The 19,047-nt window shown below is 31.1% G+C and overlaps 1 protein-coding gene across 7 annotated transcripts in view; it reads right to left on the reverse strand.

Moving 5' to 3' along the window:
• The window catches only part of LOC144844871 (polypyrimidine tract-binding protein 3-like), a 35,884-nt gene that overhangs the window by 5,986 nt on the left and 10,851 nt on the right, over positions 1–19,047 (reverse strand). For 2 of the 7 annotated variants that reach the window (XM_078701967.1, XM_078701969.1), the window contains 9 exons: positions 11,622–11,735; positions 10,185–10,325; positions 8,815–8,961; positions 6,534–6,623; positions 4,726–4,936; positions 4,186–4,244; positions 3,704–3,875; positions 2,736–2,879; positions 1,716–1,849 (listed from right to left, as the gene is read on the reverse strand). In XM_078701967.1, coding sequence (XP_078558093.1) covers positions 1,716–1,849; positions 2,736–2,879; positions 3,704–3,875; positions 4,186–4,244; positions 4,726–4,936; positions 6,534–6,623; positions 8,815–8,961; positions 10,185–10,325; positions 11,622–11,735 — 1,212 coding nt within the window. Of the gene's footprint in view, positions 1–1,715; positions 1,850–2,735; positions 2,880–3,703; positions 3,876–4,185; positions 4,245–4,725; positions 4,937–6,533; positions 6,624–8,814; positions 8,962–10,184; positions 10,326–11,621; positions 11,736–14,535; positions 14,878–19,047 lie in introns of those variants that run through there. The other 5 variants (XM_078701966.1, XM_078701971.1, XM_078701970.1 and 2 more) reach the window with 5 other exon arrangements.

Genomic DNA, 19,047 nt, shown 5'->3' on the forward strand with positions numbered 1-19,047 from the left:
TAATTTGAACTAGACAATCAAAGGCTTCGTCAATAAGTGATAAATCAATCAATAAATCAATAAATCAATCAATCTGATCAGATAAGTCATAATATTTTTAATTTCAAATGTATTCTGTTTACAATTGACGCGCGTTCCCGTTGGTGGCGCTGTTTCAAATTATGATCAAATGGTCTATAGAATAACAAGAGACAGTAGTGGGAGAAGGCCATAATATTATATTCTGTATTTGCTATCTCACAGTTGAGGAGGACGAATATATAGCCCCTGTGTAAGAAAAAAGCATTAGGTTGTTAGCCCAGCAGATTGAATGTTTTGGTGGATGTTATCGAATATAGAATACTTCGGAGACAGAGAGTGCTTAGGTTGTTTAAAAGTTGTCGCTGCTGTTATACACAAAAGAATATAAATACCATCAACGTCTAGGAAAAATAAATAGTGCTAGTTATATATAAGTGTGGATGTATACATATAAAGAAGCGGATTCATTTTCAATCATATTAAAACAATGTTTGACATTGAATCTAACAGAGCATGTGGGACTGATTAAATGCCATGCAATGACGTAGCAACTGCAGCAGCGTATTAACAGGCAAAATTATAACCTACACAATATTACGCTGTTTCAATGATTAAATATATGAAAATTATCAGTATGGTATTTAAATGAAATAATGATTATCAACAACAATCATAACTTTGAAAAATTATAGAATTATAAAAAAGTTGTGATAGTACTAAATACGATGAATAATTTAATATAATACTAACTTTAGTATTATATTTCATATAATAAACTATAATCATTCAAATTAAAATACATAAGAATTCTTATTCAGTATTTGAAATATTATTTACAATTTACCTAAATCGTTTAATATATTACTATCTTTATTGTATAAAATGTTAGGTACGGTGGCCCATAAAGTCACGGTAAACAGTAAATTGTCATGAACTTATGGGCTATCGTAGCTATGGACATATATTAATTTATTTCTGAATAGTATAATTTCACACAATATTCATATCAAAAATAATTTCAGAAACTATAAAAAAAATAGGAATATGCTGTGAAAAAAAACTAAAAGATAGAGTTGTGATGTATTTGAAATGAGTATAGAAGAAGATGTTCCTGGCTGTCAAATGGCACCACAGAGAACTAGAGGAAGAAGAACAAAACAAAATAACAGAGAAAGATAGATTAATAAGAAAATATATGTAATATCTCTTTTAAACATTATTATATCATTTAAAAAATCATTCTAGTATTGAACTTTTCTTTTAAATATTAATGTTAATATGTTCATAAAATATTAGAAGCATATTAAAATATGATAGTTTAATTTAATAATAAATAAGGTTGATACTGATTTTTACAAAATATTAACAGCATTTTAAGCATTTGAATAGTTGCTTGCTTAATAGGATGTGGGGTTTTATCTATTGACTATGTGTAACAGGGGAAATGCTGATGAATCAGCGTCCTCAAAATAAAAAAAAACAACATCCCTTTTTACAGCCTTAATGATGTTAAAGTTCTACTAATGCTAGGAATAAACTCTTGACACTCACACTTTCACATACATACTTTTTCCACAAAATATTTTTGAGTATTTTTAAATACTAAAAAAGCATCATTTTCAAAATATTCTCCGTAGAAAATTCTTTCATTCTTGCACACTAAAACCGTAATAAAAACAAAGAAAATAACTTACGTCTGGGTTCAGATTACTAACAAGAAGAACACTACTGCCGCTATTGGCGCTGTGCATGTTGGGAAATCGCATTCCACCAAGAACAGGGTTATGATGATGATGATGGTGCGGGAATGATGGTAGCAAACCGGGTACTGTAAATAACCAATGATCAAGTCTTTTAATCAAATTAATGGCAACAAAATAATCATAAAACTTTTGTCATGGAGACAAAAGTATTTTTATTGTTTAGCATTTCACTTGTATTATTGATATCAGGATCTGAAGTGAGACCAAAGAAATGTATCGTCTATTCAAAATTATTTTAGAAAGTATAGTTTATTGACAAAATAGTTATATTCAGGGGTAGATCCAGAGTGCTAACTTTTAATATTAATAATAGTCTGTCAAAAATAGATATTAACAAATAATTTTAGCTCCTAGTGCTCCATCCAGGATCCACCCCTGATAATTAAGATACTAAATTTAAAAGTTTTTGTTTTTTTTTAAATCATGCAAGAAGAAACATCACGTTGTTTTCATCACTAAAGCATTCTAAACGTGAACATAAAAAAAGCAGAAATCATTATCATAATGAATATTAGTATAATAACAATCATAATTGCAGGTATTTATGAATTCAAAATATTCCAACATAATGCAATATAAACATAAAATGACAAATTTAAACTATGTTATGAAATTATGACAAATGTAACTGATTTAATATCGAATTAATTCTCAATTAAAAAATTTAAATTAGATATCAAATGAACAAAAAAAAACATTGATTTGAATGTCAAAGGTCAAGGCTAGTAACCATGACAATGATTTGATCATGCGGTTATGTTATGAAATCATACCATTGCATGTGTGAGTACAAACATTTCATGCACATTAGACTAGCGTTCATGCCTTAGTCATTGTTAAATGTTATCATCCTCACCGTGAACGAGGAGAGACAGGCCAAGAACCAGAGAATTTAAATAAAATCATATTTGCCATAACAACATCAAGATACAGACAAAACAAATGTTATACCTGTCTGGGCAGGTATGCCCGGTATTCCAGCAAGACCAGGGAAGCCAGCAAAGTGTGGGTTTGTAGCAGCTGTGGCAGCAGCAAAAGCAGTGGTTCCAGCCATTGATAATGGAGATGGGATGAGACCAGTTGCACTAGGTAAGCCTGCAGCACAATACAGGGGGGAAGCATGCGCCACCAAATGTTAGTGGGTTTAGTTTCAGCAAATGCCACATAAGGGATTGATAAAATGGCCATGGTGGGGGTAACAGCCATGGTGGGGGTAACGGCCATATATACAACTTGGTTAAAGTGCAATGATTTATAATTAAATAATAAGCATATATTAACAAATCAAAACCAACTAAGTATCAAAATATTATTATTCAAACACAATATATAAAATTAAAATATATCATCTTTAGTTTAATGAAACAAAACATTTCCCCCAAAGTTACATTAAAAATGTGTTATAGCCTAAAGCCAAGCGCATGCCAAAACTGAATGTCCTGACATGACCCGACTTAAAAAAAATAATGGCTGGTGCAAATAACCTGAAGCCATGTTAGGTGCACATTAAATCAACCGTGTCTGCTGCAATGAATGATGGGTAAAAACAAGTGATAAACAGAATGAAAGGAATAGCAGTGAGAAGGAAGGAGGGATAGTACTTCGCCAATTTTTATGCAAATTGCTCATTTTCATGCGCCAAATATTTCTTTAGAAATTTGCTATGTAATTTTGACTAATTTAAAAAGGCCTTTTAACCTTTTATCATTCATGCAATAAATTTAAAACAAAAATGGTTTTTAATGGAAATAATATCTTTAACAAAAAATAATTTTTTTTGTAAACAGTTAGTATGATAAACCATCAAATATGGATACATCAAAAATACATTATGATTTACAAACATAACTGGAATAATGGGAGGAGGAGGAAACAAAGGAAAGTAACAAAGAGTGAATGAAGGTGGGAAGACGACCTACCGTACATTGCGTGGTCATGTGATGGCATACCCATGGTTTCCCCCGATGGAAGGTCCATCTTGGTATAATCTCTACTTTTATCGTTGTTATATTTCACTTGTAGCGTTGTCATTTTGGAGTAATCAATCCTTAATGTGCAGCATCCATTGTATACATTTTGACCATCTAAAGACTGGTGGTGAAATATATTGTAATTACAGACATTGTGAATGGTTACGTATTTCAAAGTATTTACACATTCTAAGTATGGTTGCTAAGTAACACCCTTTTGTTAAGCAATGTGAAAGGAATACAATATAATAGCACAGAGCAAAAACAGAATTTAAAAATGAATTTGGCGATTCTTAATAATTTCTCTTCTCAGTGGTTCAACCAATATTGAAGGGTATCCCTTCAACGGATTATTTTTATTTGACCTTTCTTGATTAATTTGTCATAACCTTTGACCTCACTAGAGGAATGTTCCTCAACCTTTGACTTACATATCTTGCGGCTTGTGCTGCTATTTTGTCTTGAAATTGAATCAGTGCTTGAAATTGTGCTGAAACAAAAACAGTTTCCATATTATAATTTTTCCTGCCAAAAGGCTTCAGACTGTAATATGCCTCATCTGCATAAAGAGGTTTTGTTTTTTTGACATTCAAAAATATATAACACACCTTTCTTAAGAGAATCATTGATAGGTAGCTTAACTAGAAGATAGATAATCTTCATTTGAATAATTTAAATCATCATCATCATGAGCACTAATAAAAGAGTGATAACATTTCTGTGTTTTATCTGTTTGTCCATGTATATCTAGACATTTCTGGTCATTAATTATTAATATAGAAACTTCGGACAGTGGTTCTCAAAAAAAAAAATATTATGGGTTACGGTTTATTCACCAGAATGCTCTCTTGCTTTTTTCTTTATTTTTTTCATTTAAAAGGAATCAATTTATAAATGTTAGCCTTCAGGAACTTTCATAATTCATAATTTTTCAAAAGCATTGTTTTGTTTAGGATGGATGAGCAACATACTATTTTTTGTGAATGTAACAATTCTGAGAATCTGGCCGAATTTGCTGAAGATTTGATGAAGAATATCCAACGTAACTGGGTAGAGCATGTTGTCCACGATGACTCGGAGTACCGTGTTTTCTCCGCCGCCTTCTGCCGCCTTTGCTGCTGCTGTCGGGAACGTTGGCAACAGCGATTGCGCAGCTTGTAAGGCTGCCTGTGCTGCAGCATTCTGTAGAATATCAATTAAATCAATTGAATAAACAAATTAAATAGGTTAGTTTATTTACATTTTACACAATAGGTATGGTACAATTGTACTGTCACTACAAAATTATAAACCCACTCAATGTTGTGAAAACTCCCATGTTTAACCTCAATCTGAAAAGTTAGTGTTAGTACTTTACAGTCTTTTAGGTGCAATCTGGAGTACCTACATATTACCCACAATCCATCCATGTTATTACAATGCCATTCTTGTTACTACGGTGCAATTTGATTAATAATTTATCAACCAATGATAAACACATTTAGATAATCACATGACGAAATAAAGTGACCAAAAAAAATATTAGTATATTTTTTTTTAAATATGGTATTAAATAATGATGATCACAACAAAATTGAAATATAAAAAATTCTAAAAACGATTAAATTTAGCTTATATATAGTAAAAATACTATTTTGATACTAACACTCTTTATCTTTTGCCAATATTTATTATAAGTAGATCTTTCTTCAAGATATACTCGTCGCATCAACAAACCTTCTTCCAGTTCGGCCATATTATGCTTTTAATATTAATATTTCACCAACTTATTATTTATACATTTATATTCAAACTTGTGTCTTTTACGTGGCACCTACACGTCGTGTAATTTCATCGAAAAGTGTTAAATTCACAAACATGTTAATAAAATAATTCTGCAAATGTTGATCTCACAAGATCAAAAAAAGCTGTTACCAGAGTGCAGCTCATTTATTTGAAATACGCAAGTAATAAACTTCACCACAAAAAAAAGAAGCTTAGCCAACTGGTGCATGAACCATTTAGCATTTGAATACATTGGTTTTATTAAGTGGCATGCATGAAACAAAAACCATTATACACTTATATCAACAAGGTAAAATGAATCAATTATCAACACCGTTGATTTAATTGACATAATACCTGTGAGACCATTGTGTTATCTGAAACCTCTCACTTAATAAATCACCTTCATATTTTAAAATGATAATCTTGTAAGAGTATTTAAGAATAGAGGTAAGTGCAAATATTATAGTAAGTGCGCAGAAACGAGAACAAGAAGCATAAGGGTTACTTTGCATGAAAATAGACAAAACATTGTATTCTTCCTCAAATTTACAACGTGACACACAAATAACACCAATTTATTTATTAACCGTATCTTCTATGTTTGAAATGTTTAATATTTTCAGTATGTGAGTTAATGTATCAGGTGTGATCACGTGACACAGTATGTTATGCACTTATGTATTATACCATGCATGATTATGTCTCACAGTAAGTTAACTCATGTATTGCGTGATGTGTGATCATGTAACACAGTACTGTATGTTGTTTACGTATTCATTATATGATGTGTAATCATGTAACACAGTAAGATTGCATGTTGTGTGATCGTCTGCCTTAGTATGTTCACTAATAATATACGACACAGTGTGTGATCATGTTAGTGTGTGAGATCATGTTAGTCTGTGTGATCATGTTAGTGTGTGAGATCATCTATTATACAATAGCTGCGTAACAATCATGTATCACGTTGTGTCATTTTGGAAGAATAAGAATGAGATATAAGAGAAAGAACCTTATCAATAGGAGCATCTGATTGGTCGTTTCCTTCATTAGAGTTCAATACTGCGTTTACTGCAGCGATAGCAGCTTGAGCAATAACAGTCTAAAGGAAAAGAAAAGCTTACATTGAAGAGAGATTTTAAGTTATTAAAAAGAAAGACAAAACATAGAATAATAATAATCAAGATGTTTGTACATTGAAAGACAGGAAAGAAAAACTACCTAAAAAGAGAAAATATGAAGTATGTATGTAAAAACAAATTATATTAGAAACTGTATCATTTAGTTGTTATACAATAGAACCTAATAAGGAGACTTTTGAACAAAACAATGTTCACTCTTAAGCTCTGTCTATACTAGCAAACTTTATGTGACCACAAAAATGTAATGTGCCCATATATGGACATGATGATGTCATATCACTATTATATTTGGGCACATCACACCTTTTTTTTCCAAACTAGTTTGATAGTGTAGACAGAGTAGTAGTTAGTTGTACTATTAAATTTTGAATAAAATATGCGCTTCCAAATACAGGATTTTCCTGTTTACTGTGAGTTTGGGAGAGTTGATTCATAGAGTATACAAAATATTGCTTAATAAAACAGATGCAATAAATAGGTGTTCATTACCGATCCCTTCAGGGAATGATGTCACAGAACCATTTGGTAAAAGCTTTTTACTTGCATTTAAGGCATAGTGAATAGAAATCAACAATGGCTGCACCTACTAAAACACACCTTGATGCTTTTACAGTAAAACTTTTTTTTTTAATATTTTGTTAAAGTCTTTATCATTTGTCAAAAACTAAAGTGTGGGTGTTTTACACTATTTATAATGCAAGTAAACACTTTAGGTAAATTTCGGTCTAGCATATGAAAGCTTAGAAATTAGAGAATCAAGGAAAATTTGTTGCGTTGACAGTATAGAAGATTGGGGAAAAAGGAGCTTTTATTTTTAGTAGGAAAATGAGAATAATATAAATTAAACAGTTTATATTGAGAAAGCACAGCTGTGATGTCATGATTGAGTCACTTACACTTGCATAAGATGAACAGCTGTGAAAAAAAACAGCCATTATATTATTCACTGTAAACATGTGACTACCCTAACACTCTATACTTATCAACACACTTTCACTTTTTTAAGGGCAACTTTTTATTTCACATGATTCGCAGCACTATCCGCTCTAACATTTTTTTTATCAAAATAATAATGTTTTTATTAATAAATGTTAATTATTTACATTTTTCCAAGGAGAATTAAAGTAACAGATGTTAAAAGTTTTTATTAATCTAATATAGACAAAAATCTTAATCTCTATAAATACATCAGATTTAAATCCAATATGTTTTTTAAAAAAACGAGTACAAATCTGCAACGTAAAACATGTTTGCAATTTAACTTTATTTATACAATTTAGTTTAGGACTATTTAGTATTAAATTAAAAATTATGTTTGAGGCTGAGATAATAATAATAAAATGGTATTAATTATATTAATTAGATAAACATACTGATTAAATCAAATAATAATATTAAGAAAATAATTAATTGTAATAATTTATAATGCTGACTGTCTTTGGGCATGAATATAAAAAAACTATTGTTTAAAAATAGAGAAATAAGTTAAATTTCTGAAGAGACTAAGTTTGAAGTGGGAGCTGAAATCAAATGTAGGCTACTGCTGTAGGAGATACATACTAGTATGTGTGAATAATATCACTGTTAGGTTTGTCTATGTTTGGATACCTCAATTACCAATGCTTAATGATGCAAGATATAAAACATATGGATTCTACTATAAGATATGCATTATATCAAGCTAAACAACACATGTTGTACATTATTATTATTATTGCCATTTGTAAAACATAATTTTATGTTATAATTCTTTGTTTTTTTTATCTTGAAAATTTAGTTTATAATATTTTTATATAGTTTTTATTTTGACATAATTAAATCTACAGTAATTTGTTTAAATATAACTAATTTGTTTATTACATTATTAATTATATTACAGTACATATTAATTATTTAATATATTTTTTATATTGTTGAATATAACAACAAAACAAAACTCTAAAGGTTACACACTCTGGCGTTTTGTATGGTCTGTGCTTTGGTGTGTGCGTATGTGTAAACTCCAGAGTGGTTCTAGGCAAAGGGGTAAATAACATTCCAGTCTTAAAGCTGTTGGTTTTGAAATAAAATAAAAATAAAATGATTATATAATAAGAAGCTGTCATAGGGATTGTCATTAAATAATTAAATTGCATTTTCATTTGTAAATACCTGTTGTGCGTTGATTTTATCAGTGGTGACTTCCTTGTGGTTTGAGTACTGTACATATACTGGTCTACCACGAATCGTTACAGATACATGTGTGTAGTAGTTTACCATTGTGGCTGCTGAGTTTTCATCAGGCATCTCAAGAAAAGCCTGACAAATACAAAATATAAACAGTAGAATTGAGTAAAAAAGTCTCCAATTTCCTTTTACTTCATTTTAGTACTTTACTTCAATTATCATGAACATGTTAAATTTAATACTAAATAATAACACCTATGAAACACAATATTAATGGTGACTTTAATTAAAAACTTATTGACTTCTTTGAGTGGACAGAACTTAAGACGTCAATATCATTGACAAAATAGCACAAAAGGCTTGACCAGTACTATTCAACAATATCGAAATAATTTAATAAAATACAATTTGGCAAAAACAAAATTAAGTAACGTATCTTTCGGCTTACTGCGATAGATTGCAAACGAATACGAACTTGACTAATATACATTTGTAAAACATAATCAATAGTGGATCATAAGAAGGTCGTTGTTTTATTTCATAACTACATGCTTTAATCTGTTTTCTCAATTTATAATAACTAGATGTTCTAACAAACAACAATCATTATATTATCTACAACAGCCTGTTATGAGTGAGTGGCTGATGGTAAAGACAGTAGAACTCTAATCCATAGCCATAATATGGGCTAGGGTTCGGTGCTCACTTGTTCCATGTTGTGAGTGAGTGGCTGATGGTAAAGACAGTAGAACTCTAATCCATAGCCATAATATGGGCTAGGGTTCGGTACTCACTCGTTACATGTTGTGAGTAAGTGGCTGATGGTAAAGACAGTAGAACTCTAATCCATAGCCATAATATGGGCTAGGGTTCGGTGCTCACTTGTTCCATGTTTATGGTGGTAGAATAATTAATCTCAGAAGGTCCAGGTATACACAATACTTGTGTGCACTTTAAAGAACCAAAAAACTTAGTAATCTTTCGAGACGAATAGGGAGTTATCCCGGTGTGCTATAATTCACAAGTAGGAGAGAGCACGAGAACTGGCAGCACTGACATTCAATGACCCCCAAAGCACGTAATTTAAACGTATCTTCAGTCCTTTAATAATAATAATATCCTGGATTTAAATAGCGCCTAATGTTGTGAAACCTCTAAGCGCTGAACATTATTACCCCAGTCATTTTTTTGGATCAAACACGTAGGGAAACATATTCCAATAATGCAGCTAGTTGACAACTAGAGAGTCATCATTCATGGGCCATGTTGCACACAGAATCAACAGCTAAATATATCATTCAAAGAACGAATTGAGATTCAATGAGATTAGATTTAAATATCAAAGGAAGACTCACCTGTCGTTTACCCTTTAAAATAAGCACCTTTGTAGGTTTGGCAAAGGGCATGCCAAGACCTATGACGTCTGCTTCTGTTGTACTATCATCTAAGTTTCTGATGTGTACCACTTTTGATACCACAGGCTTATCTCGTTTCACCTGTACACACATGCAAATTAGAACATTAGAATTACCATATGCACCATTACAAAATATATAAATGATTCTTTATACTGTATTTTTCTTTCAGAATAAAACAGCATATAAATCATGGAATTTCGTTTTACACAAACCCATTTATGCATATTGTAATGCATTTAAAAAAAACCTTGAAATATATTATTCATCATACATCAATTGTAAAAAAAATGTTTTACCAACATATGTGTAATTTAAAATTAAAATGATATTCTAATAGTAGATGGGTTTAATGATTGGTTAAATTTGAATACATTATGCGCAGCAAGTGGATTGTGATAATGAAAATCAAGCTGTCTTCTAGTTGAGTTGCTTTCTTTGGTATTCACCATTAATAGTCTTTTGGTTGACTTCACATTCACAATCTTTTTATTCTTTTATCATCAAGTTAACCAGCAGAAAGCTTCATAAAGCAATCACTGAACTCTTCTGCACAATCTTTATAATACTGCTGCACAGTCTACAGTCTAAGCTCTGTCTACACTATCTAACTAATTTGACAAAAAAAGTGTGATGTGCCTAAATATGGTAGTGATATTCCCAAATATGGTAGTGATATGACATCATCGTGTCCATATATGGGCACATCACATTTTTGTTGCCACATAAAGTTTGATATTGTAGACAGAGCTTTGTTCAACTAGTTAATAAATAGATTCCCTAAAGTATCTCCTATATTTTTTAATTCATTATTACATTTTTATAGAAAAATCAAATATAATAATTGAGAACTGAGTGAGTCAATTATTTTGCACCATTGCTAGCAGTTGATGGCATTTTAACATTTTTAAACACTAAACTTAGAAATGGAAATTTATTCAAAAGATGTTCTTATTAATTATTGAAATTAAAATTCTGTGTAAAGACATACTTCTGGTTGTTAACCTTTTGAATGCAATGAATTGATGGCGTTATGTTCAACTCTTTTAAAATTCATAAAGCTTGGCAGGCAATTACTAATTCGAACTTCATTTAGTTTTTATGAAGCTCGCATGAAAATCTAAAATATCATATTTTATTTAACCAATAATTTTAAATAAATTTTAAACAAAAAAAATGAAAACAAAAAATACAGTAAATAAAAGAAATAGATAATTGAAAAAAAGCACAAGCATGATTTTAAAAACCAATTAGCTGTTACGTCAAATGCTCCCATCTCCCTCTGTAGATAAGATGAAAATAGTATAAAAGCAAGCAAAAACCAGTTACATGCAATAGGGGTGATGAAAGAAAGATGAGGGGGTAAAGTTGCATTACCTTCTTAGCATCATTGGCAATAGACGAGACACAGTCAGAGTGGTTTGATGGTGGTATGACGTTAGTAGTGACGCAATCGCTAGATGTCTGATTTAGGAGCTCATCAGACCCTCTCTGTGAGATGGAGAAAAAATACAAGGTGATGAGTGAAGTATAGAAAAACAAAAGAGGATGCGATATCCAAGGAGGTTGCCATAACAACTAAAAGAATCCAGCAGCAATTGTCATGACAATGAGATAATGCTATAATAACCCTTGAAGATGTTGGAACTATTTTAATAGCAACATAGAGGATAATGTCGTTCAAAATAGTTTCTTCACCTAAAAAATGGTTATCAGAACACAAAAACAGGTTGCCATAACAACCAAAGAGGATTAATAAAGTTATGCCATAGCAACCACATGATATTAAGAATTTTCAGAGAAAATATAACAATAGGCAGAGTTCAAAGTATCCATGCTGTGAAATGATTTTAAATAACAAACAAGCTTAAAACATGCATTCTGTAAAAAATTAAAATAAATAGCATAACATACAATTTAAAGATTTTGTTAATTTGACAAGATTTTAAACCCTCACTATATAATTATAATAAAACACAAAAATATCTAGCATTAATTATGACTTTTTTAAAGATTGTTAGTCCATAGTTGATGTTAAAACCCCTTACAGCAATGTTAGTGTTAACTAGGTGAGGTCAAATGGGGGTCATGACATACTACCATTTAGTTCCCAGGGTTACTTGTAATGACAAGGTCAAAAGTCATGAAACTTGTTCAATTATTTAATTCACATGTCTGGAATTCTCTGCATAAAAAATGAACTCCACTCCCAAAATTATAAGAAAGGCCTAGTTTTTGTTGTTTGATAGTCAACAATGTAGTCAACAATGTAGTCAAAAAGCATGATTGTGGTTTAGATTTAAATGTCGTCGTCGGGTGATTGACATCTACTTCATCATTAGTAATCAAACCTTACAGTTTTACTTTTAACTAAATTCAAAATAGAAAACTAAACTACTTTGCAAGTAGGTTATGTATTGTTCTTTTGCATTCCTTGTTCACTATTTTAACAAAGTGAAATACGAACTACTGTACAGCATTCAGTAACATCATCTATCCATTTGGTACGTTCAAACGCAGTAGAGTAAAGCGTGCACTTGCAATATTCAATTTATTTATTCGATTTATATCCTTTCATATATTTATATCCGACGTGAGTGATCATGTGTTTGGTTAACCCCACATCTTCCATGACATTATATAAAATGCCAATGTATTGTACCTCCAAAATTAGGTATGTTAAATACTGTAGTGTACATCACACATTTGAATGCATAACAAATTAAACCGATTGAATCACTGTATTTAAATCCGAAAAAGCGTGTAAACATAACTTGTCATGTGACCAACAGTATAATAAAATATACGTTTAAATTTTCATAAAATTTAATCAAATTACAAATGGAAACTGCTTTTAATTTGTTGGCTATTGTATTAATAAATGATAATCGCCAACAAGAATATCTTCATGTTTTGGAAAGACTGACATTTATTAGCAATTGCTAGTCGTAAGCAATTAATATTAGAATTGGAAATTTAGTTTCTGCCAAAAGCCGCTTTTGATGCATAGTCAACTAATTTGAATTTCTCCATCAAAGGACAGATTATGAATGTGTTAATTACACCCAGTGGAACTAATTTTATACCAACAGAGGTTAGTTGTTGTAATAACAATAAATGTAAATAACAATTAAGATCTAATTAACAATTCAACTGCTATACTTGTGTACTTTACTGTACTACTATTGTACTTTCATCAATATTAGGTTACACTCATTAAAGAGAAATTAGTAGAACCAATGTCACAATCTCCATGTTTTCAATATCGATATCAATATCTTTTTTTGTTCGTTTATTATGTTTTTAACAACAACAATCTTGATTAAATAAAAATTAACAATCATTCAAATTTACTGCCAGTAAATATCATAATTAAATCTGAAAGAGAAAATGGAATAAACATTTTTTCTTATTCCGAAGCAAAAAGGAAACAACACTTTTAAAAAATTAATATTGAGAAAAACAAATTCCAAAATATCGTATTGAATCTTATATTCAACTCGCTACTAGCTGTACTTATATCTACTATCAAATTAAAAAAACAAAGTCTTACATATCGAATATAGAACTAAAAACCTTTACAAATTTTGTTTTAAAACAAACAGAAAAAAGTTTCTTTAGAATTCCATTTGTTAATGCAATAGTTCAGTTGGTGAATTCAAAGGTTTTTCTTTTCACCTGTATAAACAGTGGGAAACCACAATAGAAAGTTTTAAGAACAATCCTTAAGGCCATTCAAACACTCAATGTTACTGTCCTCAAAGAACACTGAAGGGCCTAATGCAAGCCTTCATGTTACTCTCATCAAAGACCAGTGAAGGGCCTAACGCAAGCCTTCATGTCACTCTCAAAGAACACAGCTAAAAGTCCTAACGTAGGCCTTCACACTGCCTAATAATATAATTATAACAAAACAAAGAGAAAAATAAATGTAATAACTCTAACCAAAAATCTAGTTTGGATATAATAATTTCTAAATACTTTTTCAGAATTTAAGAAATTTTAGAGAACTCTAACCTACAACAAATCGTGAAAATAAAGAAACCTCATGCTTACTATTATTTATTAATAAACTTAGACTCAGAATAAAACAGGTGGCATTCACTGATGTCACAACTGAGATGATTGGCCAACTTACAAAATTCTAATTTACATAAAACTTTTGTACCAAACAAATATGTAGTATGTAATAAGCAGAGGGAGTATACAATGCTTAGGAAAGAGCATGGCTGATTTGAACAATTAAGAACATACCATTATTATCTAAGTAGATACTAAATTAAATCCTTACCAAACTCCGTTTTCTTGACATCTGATGCGATAGCTGTAATGCAGATTGCGGTGGTAGGCTATTACTAGCGATAGCGTAAACTGGTTGACCCATCCCCATAGGATCCGTTACGAGAAACATGATGGGCAAGCAGTAGGAAATGTGATGGAGCTTGGTTACAGTTGAGCACACGTAACCAGAGTGTATGTAAGGAAACAACAAGCCCGCTCCTTGTGGCTTACTTAAACAATGCTTGTCTAGGCAATCAGAGATTTCTATGCTGTCAGTCCTCACACAAAAGGCTTACTTTGCCATCTTTTCATAAGAAAATCAATGAGGCGTAAAGAACAGTGGAGCGCAAAGCAATGTGGGTGAAATAAGAACACTATGAATACAAAGTCAATACAACACAACCTTTTGGGAATAAACGCTAAATTAGTCCATTTTGCAGAGCTTTCATTATATTGCATTATGGGTCAAAATATGAATAAAATATGAATTGCTTTTCTGGCTTTTGATTCTATAACATAAATATCAGCTTGGCAATATATGGTATATCGATAGCTATTAGCGCGTATATTTTCACACGACGCTACGAGACAATCCGGTAGCGAGTGGCTCAACAATACTACGATATTTGGCCAATTAGCTCGCAATTATAACACAAACATGAATTCCCGTGTGACGTTTGATGCGGGTTTAAGTTGGAAATGTGTTGAAATATACTCGCAAAGCATTTCACAGTTGGACGACCTAGACAATCTTAGCTTTAATAATGCATTTTGCTATTCACTTTCTCAATACGTTGAATTAACAACTACAATAAAACGCATAACACACTCTATTAACAAATTCACATATAAAAGACTGAAATAGCTGGCAATTAGTTAGTTGGAAAATGCCTGGTTTAAGTCTTAAGCACTCGCAGTATTTCCCTCGGGAAGAGTTATGTCTACTTTGTTGCAAAAACAATACCTAATTAGTATGCATACTGATAAATATTTTTTGAAAAAAAAAACTATTTTTAGATTTTTAAATGGTGGTAGAAATATCCATAATTACCTCAAGTTGTTATAATTATCAAATATGGATATTTTTTAATGTAAAGTATTTGTTATAATTATTTATATGTATTAATTAGTTGAAATAAATTCTGGTAATGTAAATTATACTACTGTATACAGGATAGGCTAGCTACGTACAGTAAGGGTAGGTGTCAAAACATTACAATGTTTGTTAAAAAAATAACAGTAGGCCTACATTCAGGAACTTAGAGGTATTTTGAGTGGGTGCAAATTAAGCTGGGTGGAGAAAGACATCCATCCATGTTACTATAAAAACTATAGTATTACGTCATGTCTGTTGTTATTCATTGTGTTCAATAGGAGTGCTTTGGAATGTATACGACTCTTAAAATTATAAATCTAGATAAAATAATCAAACTATTAATGGCAATAAACTGTAGACCTTGTCTAGCATGTTATCAGATAAACCAAATAATTACCAATAACTCAATATTAATATGAGATAGCAATAAATATACCAGTCTGATATTAGCAAACAAATAATGAGTGGAATGGGGAGAATGTTTCCATTAATGGCAACACCAGCCTCGCATTGAACACAATTCTAAAAATGTTTCTTTACAAAAACAAACTGAGAGTGCAATAGTACTCAAAATCGTAAAAGATAGCAGAAATAATGCACGAACATCAACCAATCAAATAGCAAGATACAATAGGTTTAAATGTTATAATACTGTAGATACAGTACTATAATATAGGTCTATCTAAGGGTTCTGTATTGACACTCTGACTTTTATATTTGTGATTGGTTTTTAAGGTTTCATATAAAATACATTTTGGATATTTTTCAAGTTAAAATTTATTTATTTCAAATCAAAATAATAAAAAACATTTATGTCAAGTAATGCCGTAATAATATAGACTTCCTACAGTACTTGAATGTGTAACAAAATGTGACTAAGACTTGATGTATACTGGGCAAAATAGACATTGCCACGTTTGCCACGTTGTGGCTACAAAATGCAATAGGCAAACATTAATTACTACTCTGCTAGGGGGCTTTTGTAATGCAGATTATATTAAGCACAGTAAGTAAATAGTACAGAATTGAAAGCATTCTTTGTACTGCAATGTAATATTATAAGGGTAGCAAGGAAAACTAAACCTAACGTTACAAAATATTATCAGCATGTAATTTGATATAAAATGGTCTTAATTAAAAGAATTCAAAATTAGTAATATTTAATTATAACAATTTCAATACCATTTAATTAAATAATTTATTTAAATAAACATTTTTAATTTTCTGCGGAAAGGTAGATATGACTTTCTTTTTTTCATATGAATACCCAAGAATGATTCTCGTTAAACATGCACCGTAATGCCATGTATGTACTGCTACCATACAGTAGTTGATAAAAGCCACAAAAATTGGAATTGATTTTTATAAGCTTTGAGCTGCTATAGCCTACTTGTATCTCAGGTTCAATTATGCTGGTAACATGAAGCGACTTCTCAACAATGCCTCACAGTTGCACACTCTGTGTACGAATTCAGCGAACATTGCTAATAATAACCTCGCCCTCCCCTCCGCTTTACTTTTCAACAGTGGTAAAAAAGAACGAGTGTCGTGAAATAAGCCTATATAGTGTAGCGGGACTTTTTCTGTAGCCTTCAAAGGAAATTGACCAAAATTGTATATATTTATGTATTAATTTAGTGCATTTTTCTTAAATGGAAAAAGTATATAAATCAAGATCAATGTGATTGTTGTAGATGTACACAACCGCATTTTGCAGGGCCAAACAAGTTAGAACAGTATGAATTTATACTTAACACATCCTCTGACTCAAACAATTGTCAGTCTGATTAAAGAAAAAAACAGTTTTTATTGAAAAATCACAAAAAGAATGGTTTTCTTCGCAACCAGTTTTGGTACTTTGTTTTCAGTGACCATGCTGCAGGTTGATTTTTTTCTGTTTAAAGAAACTTCTGTTCATTCAAAATACGTTTTTAAAACCGTACTCTGTTACTCAATTTAGACGAGCCTAAAGAGTCACATTTTGGATTCAAGGTCACATTCATCAACTGACCATGTGTTCCATCATCAGCACATTAATGTAAGCTGATAAACGAGCTAATGTAACAGCTTTCCATTATGTTTGTTAATATAGAGAGCAGCGTCTATTTGCTGATCTAATGTAATATTTATAAGGATTTCACGACTTTAATATGCTAGGTCATCTCACAATGCTCAATCAACATTCTGAAATCTACCGACAACGTGCAATTAAACCATAATATTGTATCAAACACACAAATGGATTTAGGATGTTGTATTCAAACACTGTGTTTGTACAATAAAGATGTTTATCAAATGGAGTTTGTCTTATCATGAATTTTAAATAAAACCTTTGCGGCGTTTTGGCAATAAAGATTTTTATGATGTTTGTGTATCTGTCATAAACATGGACCATAGGTCAAGAGCAATAGATGTTCTAACATTAACATGATATTGCTGAGAATGAGATACTGTACCTTCAAAACGTCTATCAAGCATGAGGTACTGTACCTTAAAACACTAGTCTATCAAGCATGAGGTACTGTACCTTCAAACACTAGTCTATCAAGCATGAGGTACTGTACCTTAAAACACTAGTCTATCAAGCATGAGGTACTGTACCTTCAAACACTAGTCTATCAAGCATGAGGTACTGTACCGTCAAACACTAGTCTATCAAGCATGAGGTACTGTACCTTCAAACACTAGTCTATCAGGCATGAGGTACTGTACCTTCAAACACTAGTCTATCAAGCATGAGGTACTGTACCTTCAAAACACTAGTCTATCAGGCATGAGGTACTGTACCTTCAAACACTAGTCTATCAAGCATGAGCTACCGTCAAACATGTCCTCACTAGTGTACCAATGCACTCGTACATAGTTTGGGATAAAAACACTTACTGTACATACAATTTTATACTGTCTATTTATAGATTTCATACAAACTTCTGTAATCATTATTAACATTATTAGATACCAAAAAATTATTAGGACAAAAAAACATTCCAATCAAGTTATTACTGTTTATTATTATTACTACTGTATGACATTAGTCACCATTTCAATGTGGAATTTTTAGGATAATAAAGTTTTTATGTAGTGCTATTGTTAGTGTTGTTACTGCAACAATTTCATTTTCATTCAAATCATGAGACATATAATATTAAGAGGAAATAGGTGGTTGTCTTGTGATTCTGTGGAAGTGTGGATTGTGCTGTTTAACAGTATCATGTGAATTATACAGTATTACAGGATTACTGTTATTTTGAGGTAACTACAATTTGAAAACTAGAATTATTCATGTATTTATGACATTTTGAAGATTTCAATGAAGTCATTTCATCATGGTGTAATTGAGAATTTAATTTCATCACATGGACAACGTTTCACAGTTCATGGTTCTTCTTCCCCAGACTCAATTTATATAAAGTCATTAAACTTAAT

Source organism: Antedon bifida, chromosome 6 (assembly GCF_963402885.1).
Source record: "Antedon bifida chromosome 6, ecAntBifi1.1, whole genome shotgun sequence".
Taxonomy (NCBI): domain Eukaryota; kingdom Metazoa; phylum Echinodermata; class Crinoidea; order Comatulida; family Antedonidae; genus Antedon; species Antedon bifida.